The sequence below is a fragment of the Fistularia commersonii genome, chromosome 11 (genome assembly GCF_037954325.1).
Source record: "Fistularia commersonii isolate RoL2024-O1a breed Wild chromosome 11, RoL_Fcom_v1.0, whole genome shotgun sequence".
In the NCBI taxonomy this organism is placed as follows: domain Eukaryota; kingdom Metazoa; phylum Chordata; class Actinopteri; order Syngnathiformes; family Fistulariidae; genus Fistularia; species Fistularia commersonii.
Genome location: NC_141294.1, coordinates 6,038,745 through 6,052,812, shown reverse-complemented (window position 1 = coordinate 6,052,812; position 14,068 = coordinate 6,038,745). Strand labels below are relative to the sequence as shown.

The 14,068-nt window shown below is 40.5% G+C and overlaps 2 protein-coding genes across 3 annotated transcripts in view; one reads left to right on the top strand and one right to left on the bottom strand.

The window, feature by feature from the left end:
* Positions 1-4,227: 4,227 nt before the first annotated feature.
* Positions 4,228-10,440, top strand: prss35 (serine protease 35). Of its 2 annotated transcripts, none has more exons than XM_086154666.1 (2): positions 4,228-4,458; positions 7,935-10,440. In XM_086154666.1, exon 2 carries the CDS (start codon positions 7,954-7,956, stop codon positions 9,226-9,228), a length of 1,275 nt encoding a protein of 424 aa, XP_086010792.1. In that variant the 5' UTR covers positions 4,228-4,458; positions 7,935-7,953; the 3' UTR covers positions 9,229-10,440. The 2 variants fall into 2 exon arrangements, with proteins under 2 accessions (XP_086010792.1, XP_086010793.1); XM_086154667.1 differs by having other exon boundaries at positions 4,235-4,383.
* A 1,631-nt stretch (positions 10,441-12,071) lies between these two features.
* snap91a (synaptosome associated protein 91a) overlaps positions 12,072-14,068 on the bottom strand; it is a 42,370-nt gene continuing 40,373 nt past the window's right edge. The window contains exon 28 of the mRNA XM_086154665.1: positions 12,072-13,614. The gene's annotated coding sequence lies outside the window, so the exon portion shown is untranslated. The remainder of the gene's footprint in view (positions 13,615-14,068) is intronic.

The window sequence follows — 14,068 nt, the reverse complement described above, 5'->3', positions numbered from 1 at the left end:
AGAAATTGTTCTCAAGCTGACAAAAAAAAAGGCCAGGTGGTTGGAATAAAGAGGTAATACAGCTGTAATGAGAGGTTAGCCAAATACACAGTCAAAAAGGAAATGGTTCAGTCTACTAGAAAAGGAGGTGGTGCTCGAGCCAGAATTATCTTGGAATCGCTTCTTTAGAAGTCAGAGCACGTTGCGCACTTTAGCTTGTTCTACAACTGACCTTGCAGGTGTGCAAACATGTATTTTTTTATTCAAATTTGCGAATGGAAGACAAGATAAAACATTCTGAATTTGATAATAATCCAAAAACGTTGTTTATTTCTTTCTTATTTACTTGCATTGTCGGTCTGATTCTGTATTTGTTTTTAATGTCTGTGTCATGATAATTCAACTTGATTTTTAAAATAATTTTTAAAATAGCAATGGAAGTCTTTTTTGAATGTAAGATAACAGCAATATTTATTGTGTCATGATGTTACTTTATGTAGATATAGATGTCAGTTACCAATGTAAGTCAGCACACAGTATTGCTGAATTGTGCTGCAAATATGGATGAAATATGCGCGTTTTTAAATCTGGACATCATTGATTTGTTCATGCATTGTCTGTACCTTTTAACCTGCAAACACTCAGGTAATGGAATCAATCCGTGCCGCTGTGGCACAGTCGGAAGAGGGAGCGTCCCGACCCGGAGGTCGATGGTCCGACCCCCTTCTTCTCCTGCCTGCCTGCCCGTGTTGTCCTTGGCAAGATCCTAAACCTCCAGTTGCTCCCGATGGCGAGCCTCGTGCGAATGGGCGAACGCCTTTGTGTGTAAATCGCTTTCCAACTGCGAGCTTTCAAAGTGCGACGCAGGCAGTGGCCATTTACAGCTGACATTAGGCGAGAAGCAGAGTGCACTCTGATCACTTTATTGCACAAACATTCACCCCTATGGACAATCAAGTCTTCAACTGGCTTACAATCTGCATGTTTTTGGCGCACATACAAAAAAGGCCCCTGTCAGAATGACACCACGAATCTCCTTTTCACCAAAACACCCCTGCACCACGACTTGATTTTTTTCATTAAGACGATAAAAATAGCAGCAGCGCCGAAGCTGTAATTAACGTCTGGCCGGCGGCGCGGGGATTAGAACGCTGTCGCTCCCTGGTTTGAATCGGACAGGGGTGGGTGTTCTATGCGGAGCGTGCGTATTCTTTTTGTGGCTGTGAGGGATTTCTGCGGGTTCTCCGGTTTCCTCTCACAATCTTAAAACATGTGAATGGAAAAGTGAGTGGTTGTAAGGCGCTATTTGCGGCCCTGGGATCGAACAGTGGCCAGGGGTCGTTCACCCAACGCTCACCCAGTGACAGCTGAGATAAGTGGCTGCTGTAGGCACGGAAAATAATCACAAGTTGAATGTCTATTGACGACAGATAGTGAAAATCAATGTAAGACATAGATGATCATGAACGCATATATAAGATAAGATAAGATAAGATAAGATAAGATAAGATAAGATAAGATAAGATAAGATAAGATAAGAACAGCTTTATTCATCCCGAAGGAAATTGTTGTGCCAGAGTTTCAAGCAAAAACATAGCAATGTTAGATAATAGTAGGAAGGAGGAAGAATAAAAAATACAATAAAATATAAAGTGTCAAGGTTAAGGCTATCCAGTGTTTTAAGGTCTTAAAAAAAAGGTCTTAAGTACAAAGATTTGAGACCTTTTTTCATATCATCCCGATGCTCAATTAGAACCACAAAATTATTCCCATAATCATCGTTGTGTACTTTAAATACGCTTTAGGGGTTTTTCTGCAAGCTTCACAAACACTTGGCCCGGCAAAAAAAAAATGAGCAAATATACTCATTCTTTGTTCAAGCAAATTGAATCCTGCTTTGTCCAACTGCCTTTAGATGCAGTAGATGCAAACACCTTTTTTTTTTTACCTGCTTTCATAATTATAAATTTGAATTTGGAACACAGAGGCACTTAATGGAAGTGGTTGCTGAGCAGTGAAACACAATTTGGTAAATAAATTTGACGGATTTGGCAGCGACCGGTAAATGATCCTCCCAGAAGCCATGTTTGATATCACATGCAAGAAGCTTTCCTGCAAGTGAATGTGGATTCTGCAAAGTAACGGGCTGAGTTTAGTGTGAATAAAACAGCAAAAGTCTCCCGTCCGCAGTGTGTTTAGAGTCTCTGCAATATGTTTTCATTAAACTATGGGTCATTTTCCCAAAATGTAGGTATTCTTTGAGGCTGAAGGAGTAATAAGAATGTGACCACACCCAGGCAGGGAGACGGGAGGAAAAGGAACCTCCGATGTTAACCCATTGTGCCGAGCAGAATCTGTAACTCCTTAACAATGTGCGTGACCGTGAGCGCTCGCACCACCCACGAGGACAGTTATCTTTTGCAACTTTCAACACGGTGGACGGAGGAGCGCGGCAATCCGGGTCTCCTCGCTTCAACATATACTGACAAACACAAGGGCACAGCGTCGCGAAAAGGTGGAATTTCAAAAGCCTTTTGTTGAAATGTACGCATTGTCGCGACACCTGCTGCTGCTCACGCTCGGTGACAGAGGTGATTCACCCAAGATGGGCCTCTAATCCAAACGACATCCGCACACCTCTTCACCTCCTTTTGCCAGATGTGTATTATCAAACTCCCCTGACCCATTGCCTTCCTCATTACAGACATATTGTCCGTGTCTTTTCTTGGCTCATTGAGATTTCGGCCGGTCGGAGCAGAATTCTTCCCTGTCAGCCAGAGGCCCCGGTTCTCCCCTTTTCCACAGCCCTCTTGATGCAGGAATAAAGTTCAGGGGAACCGAAATAATCTGAGATGGTCTCCCAGCCTCTCATACTGTTATTTCATTGCAATAATTAAAAACCCCTTGCTGCGCTCAGGTTGCAGATGTGCATTTAAAGTGAAGATGAACATCTGATGTACCTGAAAAAGTTGGCCCGTTCACAGACTTAGCGTCAAACTGCGGTGTCGGGCGTCTGTAAAACAGCACTGGCAGGAGCAACTGGCAGCTGTATTTGAGAAATAATGCATGTCATTTTATCCCAGAGGCAAATTATTTTAAAATGGTTTTAATCGCATCAAAACTGTCAGAAAAAAAATGAATAAGGAAGTATTTATATGAATTTTAAACCCGGTTAAAGATGACCTGCCATAACCTTGTTTGGGTGATGGCATTTCTAGTTTTTTTGTGTAATAATTGATTTCTAACTTGGCCGTTTTACCGTTTTGACTGATAAGACTCACGAGACTTGTGAAGACTTGTGAAAACTGAAGATTTGTGAACAAACAAGGAAAACCTACAGAATTTCCCCTTATTCATTTATCAATGTATTTATCAATACATGTATTTATTTGTTGCTTTATTCATGTGGAATTCCATTATTATTTACTCTTTTTGGTACTTTAACACTATTATCTTGAATGTGTAGTTTGTAAAAAGATCACAAGTATGTGCATCAATGAATAATTAACAAAGTGTTTTAATTTTTTTTCCTGTTTTTCCTATTTTGGGCCATTTGATTACTAAAAAAATAATTCATCAAGTCTTTACCAGGAGTGATTATAAGAGAATTTTCCTCAAACTAAAATTTTGATTTTTTTTTTTTTTTTTTTCAGTGATGTGAATCCTTAAAAGATTATTATTTGACAAAAATGTTTTGAATTCCACAATCTGAAACATCACCCTTCATCTAAGAGTAGGGTCCAGACACTGCTCCTGCATTCAGTGTATTTTTAGGTTTTCCATCTGCAGTATTTACATCCACGGGAGGCGCTCGAATCTGAATTTGTTTGGGTTTTTTTTTTTCTCATGTTTACATGTCACTCCACCGAGCGGAGAATAAAAGCAACGCCGCTTTTTGAGGCTCTTTTTTTTTTTTTGCATCAGTGTGAAAAATGGCAATGAAACTATTGAAAAGAGCAGTGGAACTAATTCCTTCATGATGAGCTGAAAGTCTGTTTGACAACTGAGCTGCTTGATTTCTTTCTCTCTCTCTCTCTCTCTTGCTCTCTCTTCCCGCTGCAGGCCGGACCCTAAGCTGCTGCTGAATAGCCCACTGACTTCACCCATTTCAGTCGTCAGTATTGCTTTGCTCTGGTCCCACCCATATGTGGACAGCTTTTGTCACAAAGGAGGAGGAGGAGGAGGAGGAGGAGGAGGATGGGGGGGGGGACTTTTTTTTTTCTTTCCAGATTGTTTTTCCTTCCCCCTCCCTGCCTCCCTCCTCAGCATCAAGTGCAGCCTGAGCGTTCAGGCTGCAACTTTTTCTCCAGCCTCTTTGAAGGAGCGATGAAGAGAGTGAGGTTGTCTGACACCAGGACGTCTGGGATGCAGTAACCTTTGTTTTCTAGTGGGACCATATTCTAGGTGTGTATCCTAGAAATAATAAACACAAACAAAACTACGGGGATCCGGGGATACCCATCAATCGGATGCAAGCAGGTAGGAAGGCTTTCTGAGTTTAATGCAGTTATTGGGAATTCCTGACGAAGCCCTGAGGGGGATAGTTTGTATTTCTCACATTTTTCTCATTTATACAGTATTTTCCTCTTTTTTAATAGATGCCTCTTTTTTGCATTTGATCATTTTCTTGACACAAACTTTTCATCAAAGGGATCCATAGTAATTTGCAACTTAACTTAAAAATATATTCTTTTACAGCCTGCTCATCATTTGAAGCTCTTTTTGTGTGTGTTATTAATATAAAGATGTGCAATTATACTAACTGCAAATATAACACAAATACGCAGTGGGATTGTAAGTGTTTGCTTTGGAGGGTTTTAATCATTTATTTCCATTTCTCAGGTTTAACCCGAAGCAGATGTGGGATTGCATGGATTTAAAGTAATATAAAGTAAAGAGAAAAAAAAAAAAAGATTTTTCTGAATTCTGTATCGTGAAATGTATTTATAGTTGTTATAATTGGTCAAAGAGGTGAGCTCATCCTTTTTATTATTTTTTTTTTTAATAGCTTAGTGTTGAATCAGACAAAGCGCAGTGACATTCAGAGGCGGAGAGGGAACAACAGCGCCATCTATTGCTGATGTACGCACAGCGTTTCTGCTGGTGCAGCTGGAGGCCGGGATACAGGCAGTAACTGTCCAGTTGACTGCTCTGGAAAATAGTTGAGTTCAAACAAGCTGCTCCTGTGACCTTCCCAGCAGAGACTCACCTTCCAATCCCTGCTGAACAACTGCAGACGCTCCGCCGGACGTGGCTACATTCGAGGCAGGGCTTCGATCAATAATCAGAAACTAATGCTCATTTTTGGGTTGTCTTTGGCCTTCGGAGATTTTTTTTTTTTTTTTTTTTTTTTGCATTAGTCTGGGGATTTTATAGACAATAAGTAAAATCTCTGATAATGTTTTCTGAGGCCGGAGATTTTTTTTTTTAATGCGCTTATTTTTTATTTTCATTCAGAACAGGCAGCGCAACTGTTCTACCTCCATTATACAGAAATGGGTGACATCATAAACAATAAACAGATCGTCACTAGGAAGTTTGAAAGTTTCCAAAATGTCTTTTCCGGTTTGAGTAACTGGTTAACAACAAAAAATCAAGAAAAAAACAGGGGAGCCCACATTTGCATCATCATATACCAGTCATTCATGCACAAGAAGGGACAGGTAGATGAAACAGGTCATTTACTAATACATTAAAGTGAAGTCAGTTTGAAAAAGTTTTACAAACTCTGTCCTTTTGGACTCAGTATTTTTTGTTTTAATTCCTTGTTTGGGGTTTTGAAAACTCAAGACTTTTGTGTTCTTTTTTTGGAAATTCATGGAGAAAGGAAACACTATGAAAAAGCAGGAAAGAAACCACCTGCAGTGGTGACAAAAACACAGATTGAAAAAAAAAATCAGCAAGTGACTGAATAGAAAATCCATAGGAAACATGTTTGTTATCAGCATGAAAGTGATTTGAAATTAACTGAACATTTTCCAGAAATGATGAGGAGGTTCAATTTTGGGTGAATAGATCTACCAGCATTGAGTTAGAAAATGGTTGCAAGTGAAGCTCCAACTAATGTGTTGACACACTTCAAATTATTTTAATGTCATTTTCACAGATGCTGTTTAAGATTTACTTCATTGAAATGTTTTGCGAAAAGCATCTTTCTGCCCTGGCGGGTCCCTGAAGCACGCCGGCCTCAGTCAAAGTTCATGAGCTGATAGGCTGGTGGATAATCCCTTTACCACTGGCTAACTTACTATCAGACTAATCTGCTTGTAGTTTTTACTTAAAAAGGAAGGGTCGGGGTGCATTGTGTCTCCGCAACACACCATGATCTGCATGCAGGAAAGGAATTTTCTCTCTCGGGACCTTTGTTTTCACGCTGCACTAACATGTAATTGAAAAGGAAGGTATCCGTCCCCCCAGCTGGATCCCCCAGGTATCAGCCTGTCTGTCACAAACTATCTAAATGGATGCAACCACCAAGGTGCTTCACTCTCAGTTGCAGGTTGAAAATATGTTCTTGAAATTAAACGTCCGTTTTACACTGACGTTCGGCGACAGTCTGGTGACTGTATTAAAATGTACCCAAATTGTATGTCCGTCATGTTGTGAGGATTACGGCCAGAATCACATTCAATACGGAGGCATGAAAGTGTCTGCAGCCTGCACACTCTGCATGTTTCATGCCATTTCTCTGCATGGACAGGGAACAGAGTGGAGCTCAGGAAACCAGATATGGTCATTACTGAAAGAGAAGGTTAACCAATGTGGCAAACCTCCAAGCCACTGTCTGAGCTCATTCTGAGGATCTGCGTTCATCCTCGCCTCATCACTACCCACAGCCTCGAGCTCGATTCACAGCACATACATCTCCCCCCCCCCCCCCCCCCCCCAAACCACACAACCGTCTCAACTCCGAATAATCGTCGAGGATCTTGACAATATTGCGATGTCTGTAAAAGGCACCGAAGCGTTTTCTGCAAACTTGCAGGAGCTTTTGCGGATAAATTGCTGTTATCCCGTTTTTGCTGAAGCTTGGGAAATTTCCCATCATCTGGGTTACACTGCCTCCCTTGGGCCATGGAGGGAGCTGGGATCAAACATAAGATTTTACATAGAATTTATCATTAATTCTGAGGACGTCTGTGTTTTTGATCCGCAGGTGACAAAGTGAAAACAAAGTAATTCCCCCTTTTTGCATTTGTATATTGTTTAATCATAGATTAATGTGCAGTGACTTCTGTATCAGCAATTTCAGTTATACTATGAATGCACATTCCTCATCTTCCCTGCTGGGGTCAACATTGACTTGAGGTCGACATTTGGAAAATATTTATTAGTAGTGACATATGATGGTGGATTCAGATTTCATCATAGATGAAAATCATTCAGATTTCTCATCATAAGATGGGCCCCAACAAATGTTGAATTTCTTTTCCAATTTAGGTTTTCTGATATTTGGTAACATAGTCAAAATAAAAAAATGAAAATACAGACAAACTGATCAAAATCCCTAGTCGATCAGTTGTTATGCTGTTTCATTGAAAAACACAAACATCCACCTTGAAATGGCGCCAGAAGAAAGATCATCATTGGTTGTCATTGGAGACGAGCCCCTTCATTACATATCATCAATTGAAATCCTTTCTCGATACGTTAACAAGATCATGCCTTTTATATGAATGCGAGATTCCACGGATGTCCGAATGTTGCTACACAAGTGTTGCTACGGGAAAAGTCAGGGAATTCATCCCCCTTGGAACCAGTAGCGCCGTTTTATGGTTAAATTAAGCTTTTGGCGGATCAACAGACCGGATCCCTGAGCAACGTTGCATTTTTTTCTGATCTGTGCACGACCAGAAACTTTGTTTTTCCTTTAGTGTCCAGAAAAATCAGCTATGAATCTTAGAGTTGAACCTTTATCAGTTTAGTGACCTTTTCCTCTCCTCTTTGCATTTCAGAGCCAGGCCCACCTTAACAATGGGCCCCATACACCTGTGTGTCCTCCTCCCAGTGACGCTGCTGGCTGTCGTCTTGGCTGTAGCTGCCGAGCTTACGGCGGCAGCTGACGACGAGTATACCTGGCCTCAGTGGAAGGTACCTCGGGTAAGGAAAAGACGCACATTGCCTCTCAGCAGCCCCAGCTTCTCAGCTCATCCTAAACCGGAGCTCAGCGGCACGTGCGGGATCGAGTGCCAGCGTCAACTCCCTTTGCCTTCTCTGGACGACCTGGAGCAGTTCCTTTCCTACGAGACGGTTTATGAGAACGGTTCGCGCACGTACACCTCGGTGTCCGTTCAGGGCCTCGACGAGGTGGCGGCCTGGTCCGGAAACAACTCGTCGACTTACCGTCGCTACAAACGAGAGGTGTACGGCACCGACACCCGCTTCACCATCTCTGACAAGCAGTTCTCCACCAAGTATCCATTCTCCACCTCTGTCAAGATCTCCACAGGATGTTCTGGAGTTCTGGTGTCACCGAAGCACGTGTTGACGGCCGCCCACTGCATCCATGACGGGAAGGATTACCTGGACGGGGTCCAGAAGTTACGTGTCGGTATTTTGAAGGAGAAATCGAGGCGCGGAAAAGGAGGCAAAGGGAGAGGAGGGCGAGGCAAAGGTAAACGGAGAAAGGGAGACAGAGAGCACAAAGAAGAAGAGGAGGAAAAGGAAGAGAAAGTGGATCGAAAAGGGAAAGGGAAAGGTAGGAAGAGCAGGAGTCGACGCAGTGCGGAAGCGGAGAGACCTTCATTTAAATGGACCAGGGTTAAGAAGACCCAGGTGCCCAAAGGCTGGTTCAAAGGTGTCGCCGACGGACTGGCAGCGGATTATGACTACGCCGTTCTGGAGCTGAAGAGAGCCGCAAAAGTCAAGCACATGGACGTGGGTGTTATCCCTTCGGTCAAGAAGCTCCCCGCCGGGAGGATCCACTTCTCCGGCTTTGACGACGACCGGCCCGGTAACCTGGTGTATCGATTCTGCGCCGTCTCCGAGGAGTCCAACGATCTGCTGTACCAGTACTGCGATGCCAAACCGGGCTCCAGCGGCTCCGGGGTCTACATCCGCCTTAAGGAGCCCGGTAAGAAGAAGTGGAAGAGGAAGATAATCGGGGTGTTCTCGGGTCACCAGTGGGTGGATGTTAATGGGAACGGGCTGCAGCAGGATTACAACGTGGCAGTGAGGATAACACCCCTTAAATATAGCCAAATTTGCTACTGGGTCCACGGGGACTCGAGTCAGTGCCAAGTAGCCTGAGAAATGACGGGATCCCCCCCCCCCCCGTGACCACCGCCGCCCCGGTCCCCCTGACCCACTATAATGTAAGACCAAGTCTAATCTAATCTTCTACCACCGTCTTGGAGTTTGGCAACAGCCCCTCTGCCTCCTGCCTGGACCACCCTGTGACTCCCGCTACACTCAGCCCACACACAGCCATACAGACTCAGTGTTGACAACAACAGGAACTCGACAACACATAAAGAGAACTGTGGTTCTTTGGCTCTTTTTAATTTATTTGCTGAAAAAAAAAAAAAAAAATCAAATGAAAAAAGGATTTTATGTGTTTCAAGATTATTCAGGTCTGCAGTTTTGCTTGTTACTTTTTAAAAAAAAAAAAATTATTTGTAAGATTTCACTTTCTCAGATTTAATAATGGAAAGTGCATAAAATTTCAACGTTTGCTTCAATTTTAACTAGGCTTTGTAAGTAGAGACTTCCAATTTGATATGATTTCCACCACTGTAAAGATGAGTGTGCGCATCAGCCTTGACAAAAGAACCAGGACCAAAATAAAACATACCTTTTTATCACAAGTGAACAATTTAGACCAAATGTCATAACAATTTCATTGTGTATATCTAGTTTAAGGGTAAACCCACCCCCTCCCACTCCCACACAAACACACACACACACACACACACACACACACACAAACACAAACTCTCATTTGAAGCAAGGCCATGTTACGTCTCATTAGAGGAAGAGATTTGATTAGCAATGAGTTTAACTGATATTTTCCTTGTTCTCGCAACACAGTGAAATGTGGTTTCATTGTGGTGCATATAATTATATCGGTGCTTATCTAAAAGACATGGTGCTAATTTATGAAATTTAAACCTTTTTTTCTGGGGAGGACAGACTGTTCAGATTATATTTTGATAGTCTAGTACTGTAACTTTTTATTTAATGTGAGGCTACATATTTTGGGTTGTGTTTAAACGGGATTGAACCATTCAGTGGCTTAACCTGAGCTTTTAACAGCTCTACAAATAAGGGTTAAATTAGAATGCAAAACCCACAGTATTGTTATATATATATGAGGAATTTCAATCTGAAATGTGATATTTTTTTACTTTACCATGTTGCTTTAAATGTCTCAAAAATGTCCTACAAAAACACTTTTAAATACCAAATATCTGAAATGATGATGATTGAAGACTACCAATGATTAAACCAAGATTACTACTTGTTTCTGTTCCTGATTATACTATCACAAAAATTAATTTTGCTTTTAACCAGTACTCATTTCACTATGAAGTAAAACCACTGAATATCATCCTGACACTTTTCATGGGATCATGTTTTATCCAATCATTCATTCCCATCTGCACCAGAGTAAAGAAGATTTTCATAACAACCACACTGTTAGCCTCCATCATGAGTTAGACCGCGTGCCGGTTAGTTTTAGATTTCAGTTCATGGATAGGTTTGGTAAAGATTACTGCCAGTTTTGGTATCTCAAAAGGTAAATTGTTGGCTTTAGGTAAAACCAAATAAAGACATAATGCTTCTACCAAATGAAAATAATCCCAGTATTAAATAAACACATGTAAAATAGCCCTTTTGTTTGAAGGCTCTTTGGTTTTTAGCATTTCCTAGCTTTCTATTTTTTGCACCAATTCCACTGAAATCAGAAAGAGGCCTAGCCTATTCTTTGCACCTTCAGTCAAACACACAAGATGTTGCACACATGTTTTGAGTAATTCAAACACTATGTAAACAAATCAATTTATGTTGTCTTGTCTTCTATTTAGAAAGGCATTACAACCTAATTTCTTGCAATTTGCATGGCAGTATCACATTGTACCGTTTCTTGATTTGTTTGTATTTTTGCCCACAGACATCAATATGATTTTGATGTTTATTTTAAACAGAACCAGAATCATATATTCCAAATTATATTTAAGAATTAGAAATGAATAGTAATGATTCAATGGTCTAACCCTTCAGCGTGTAAAATCTGTAGCAATGTGCTTTATGGCAAAAAAAATTAGAGAGAATTCAATGTTTAAAGTATATCTTTAATAAATTAACAATCAAAATTGAAACAAAAGTGGGTCACCAAAGACCATCTTTGGTCATTCCCTGCCAGAGTGTAAGTATCTAAATATGATTAATTGTGGTTGGAGATATGCTATTACTTTAAACAAGCGATAAAGTCAACAAATGGCTGTTGCTGGAGGAGTGTTGCTCCCAGTGATTTTCAAGAACACGGAGCACCCAGGCATCGAACTGGACTGATGACGGATTTACCGGTAAGTTCACATGAACACAAGCCCAAAATTTCAGCTGGGCTTGTGGTACTCAGCGAACATTAGTTGCATCATCCTGCTGAAATGAAAGAAAAACATTGGTGAGCAGTTCAGTCCGTCATTGAATTTATTGCATTTGACAGGGCTTACATGCACTGGGGAGAGAGACATCATAAATAAAAATAAATTTGCATCTAAACAAAAATACATTTGTTTTTGTTTTAATTTTTTCATTAATTTCTCCAAATCATGTTGGATTCTAACAACTAATTGCTTAAACACCCCATGGAAACAACACTGACAGTGTTTGTATTACTGTCTGTAGATTGTAGCATTGGCCTCTGGTGGAACCCTGCCAAAGGACATGCCAATGCTATAAACATATTCTTATAGTTAGTTCGCAAGAATAGACATGATCTGTGTAAAAGATGCTTTTTGGGGACCAACAATAAGGTTTTAAGTTTCTGCATCGAACGCATCGCTTCCACGTGTTTACATGCAGTACAATTGTTCCATTAGCAGTAGGTCAAAGGTCACTGATGACAAAAGACACATAACATAACAGACTGATCCAGTACATTTAGTTTTAATTAGATCACTGTCAGAGCACCAGGCAGATACACAGTCAGTTGGCTTGTTTTCTTTTGAATGCAGTCATTGCGGCTGATTAGTAAGACCAGAGCTTTTGACCTTTAGGGGGGTTATAGAACAATGTTTTAAACTGTGGGTGCTCATCCAAGAACCCATTTCAGTTGATGAGGAGTGAAATTCATTTAGCGTTATGGGTTTTGGTGAAAAATAGGGAATAAAAATATTAAGTCTTTCTGAAATAAAATCTAAATGTATAAAATACAGAGAACAAAGGTGAAAGAGCAAAAACTCAATGCAATTTACCAGCTGTAATACTTTTGAAAAAGTAAAGAAAATCCATGGAAAAAAATTTAGAATGAAAAAGTATGCACATAGGTATTTTGATTTGTTGTTTTTAGCTGAGTACCATTTGTGTAATTTTTTTTTCATCTGTCTGAATATTCCATTGTTACAGTTAAAGCACATCCTCTATATTTTTGAAACATGCCGACCTGGTTTGAGCCATAAAGTAAGTACAGTGAATGATGAAAACCAGAGACCTTGATATAGAAACATATCGACACAGGAAGTGGAACAGACATCTGCACGGTTATTATCTTGAGCCTTTTAACAGTAAGTTAGTTGTATGTGGAAGTAAGATATGTCCTTTTATTGAAAATATCAACAGCAGCGGGATCTTTTTAAAGATGGAGAATTTGCAAGTAGTACAGAGCGGAGACAAAAAAAATAATAAAGAAACGCGGGGACTAAAAGCTGCATTGAAAACAAAATAGAAATCATCACTTGCTGTTCTGGGATTACTCTGAAGCCCAAAGTTGTCTAGTAATATACAGTATAATAATCACATATCCGTATTCATATTTGTTTCCAAATGATTTTAAATGATGACGGGAAATAGAAATATACTCACACTACTTCTTACAATTTCATGTCACATTCACATTTATATTTCTCTTCAACAGACATACAGAATAGAGATGTTATCCTCAATTTCCAAAGAGAAATCTATGTACATATAAGAGGACCTTTCTGTAAACAACACACAACATAGTTTTCCAAAAACTACCGGGGCTTTGATTACCTCTCTCATCCGGTGGGAGCGGGATAGAGAGGAGCTTCCTTTTCAAGGGAGCGGAGACAAATATGAGCATGTGGACGGAGGCTGGGACACCAAAGCACATCATCATTCAACTCAACACTAGAAAGAAACACATACGCCTTCACTTTCTCTCACTTTTTCTGGATTTTTTTTTTTTCCTGGGTATTTTGTGTGATTTTGTTTAGACAAAAGAGTAGTACATCAACATGAGCACACGTTTGTATTTTTTCTTGTATACATTTATATGGAATCCGCTATGGTTCACTTTCACAGTTTGTGCTACAACATCACACGGGAGAAAAGGGGAGCAGCAGATGTGGGTGGAGGAGAGTTGCTGGGGTGGAACAGGGAGTTGCTGGCATCCTGAGATGTTAACAGACACCAGGTCATTGGTGAGAGGATCCTGGTCCAGAAAGGCAGCTAGAACGTGGGAAAGACAGAGAACATATGGGTGTTAAAATGACACTGCTCTCAGAGTTGCTGAATAAATGTTGAAAATGAGCAGTGCTAGAAGCAAACTGTGTTTCAATACTCTTATTCCCCAAATTATTTATTTTTACGCTGCTGTTATACAAAACATACTGCACAAAGTTCACATTTAAATGTCAACTAAATTCCCATAACTTTAAGAACAAGCGTCTGGGATTCTTGTGTGACATTGTGATTGTCTAACAAATAATTTTACAATGCAGCTTTTACGTTGGCTGCGTTTGGAAGCGTGCAGGCAATGTTCTGTATTTAAACTCAAATTAATATTTAATAATTTTCTCTACCGCTTATCCTGCAGGGTTCACCCTGGATGGGTCACCAGTTGAACATAGGGCCACATACAGTATATAGACATACAACCATTCATATGTCTGGGCAATTTGGA

Coding starts and splice junctions, on each gene's coding strand:
- prss35 (XM_086154666.1), top strand. CDS start 7,954: ATGGGCCCCATACACCTGTGTGTCCTCCTCCCAGTGACGCTGCTGGCT.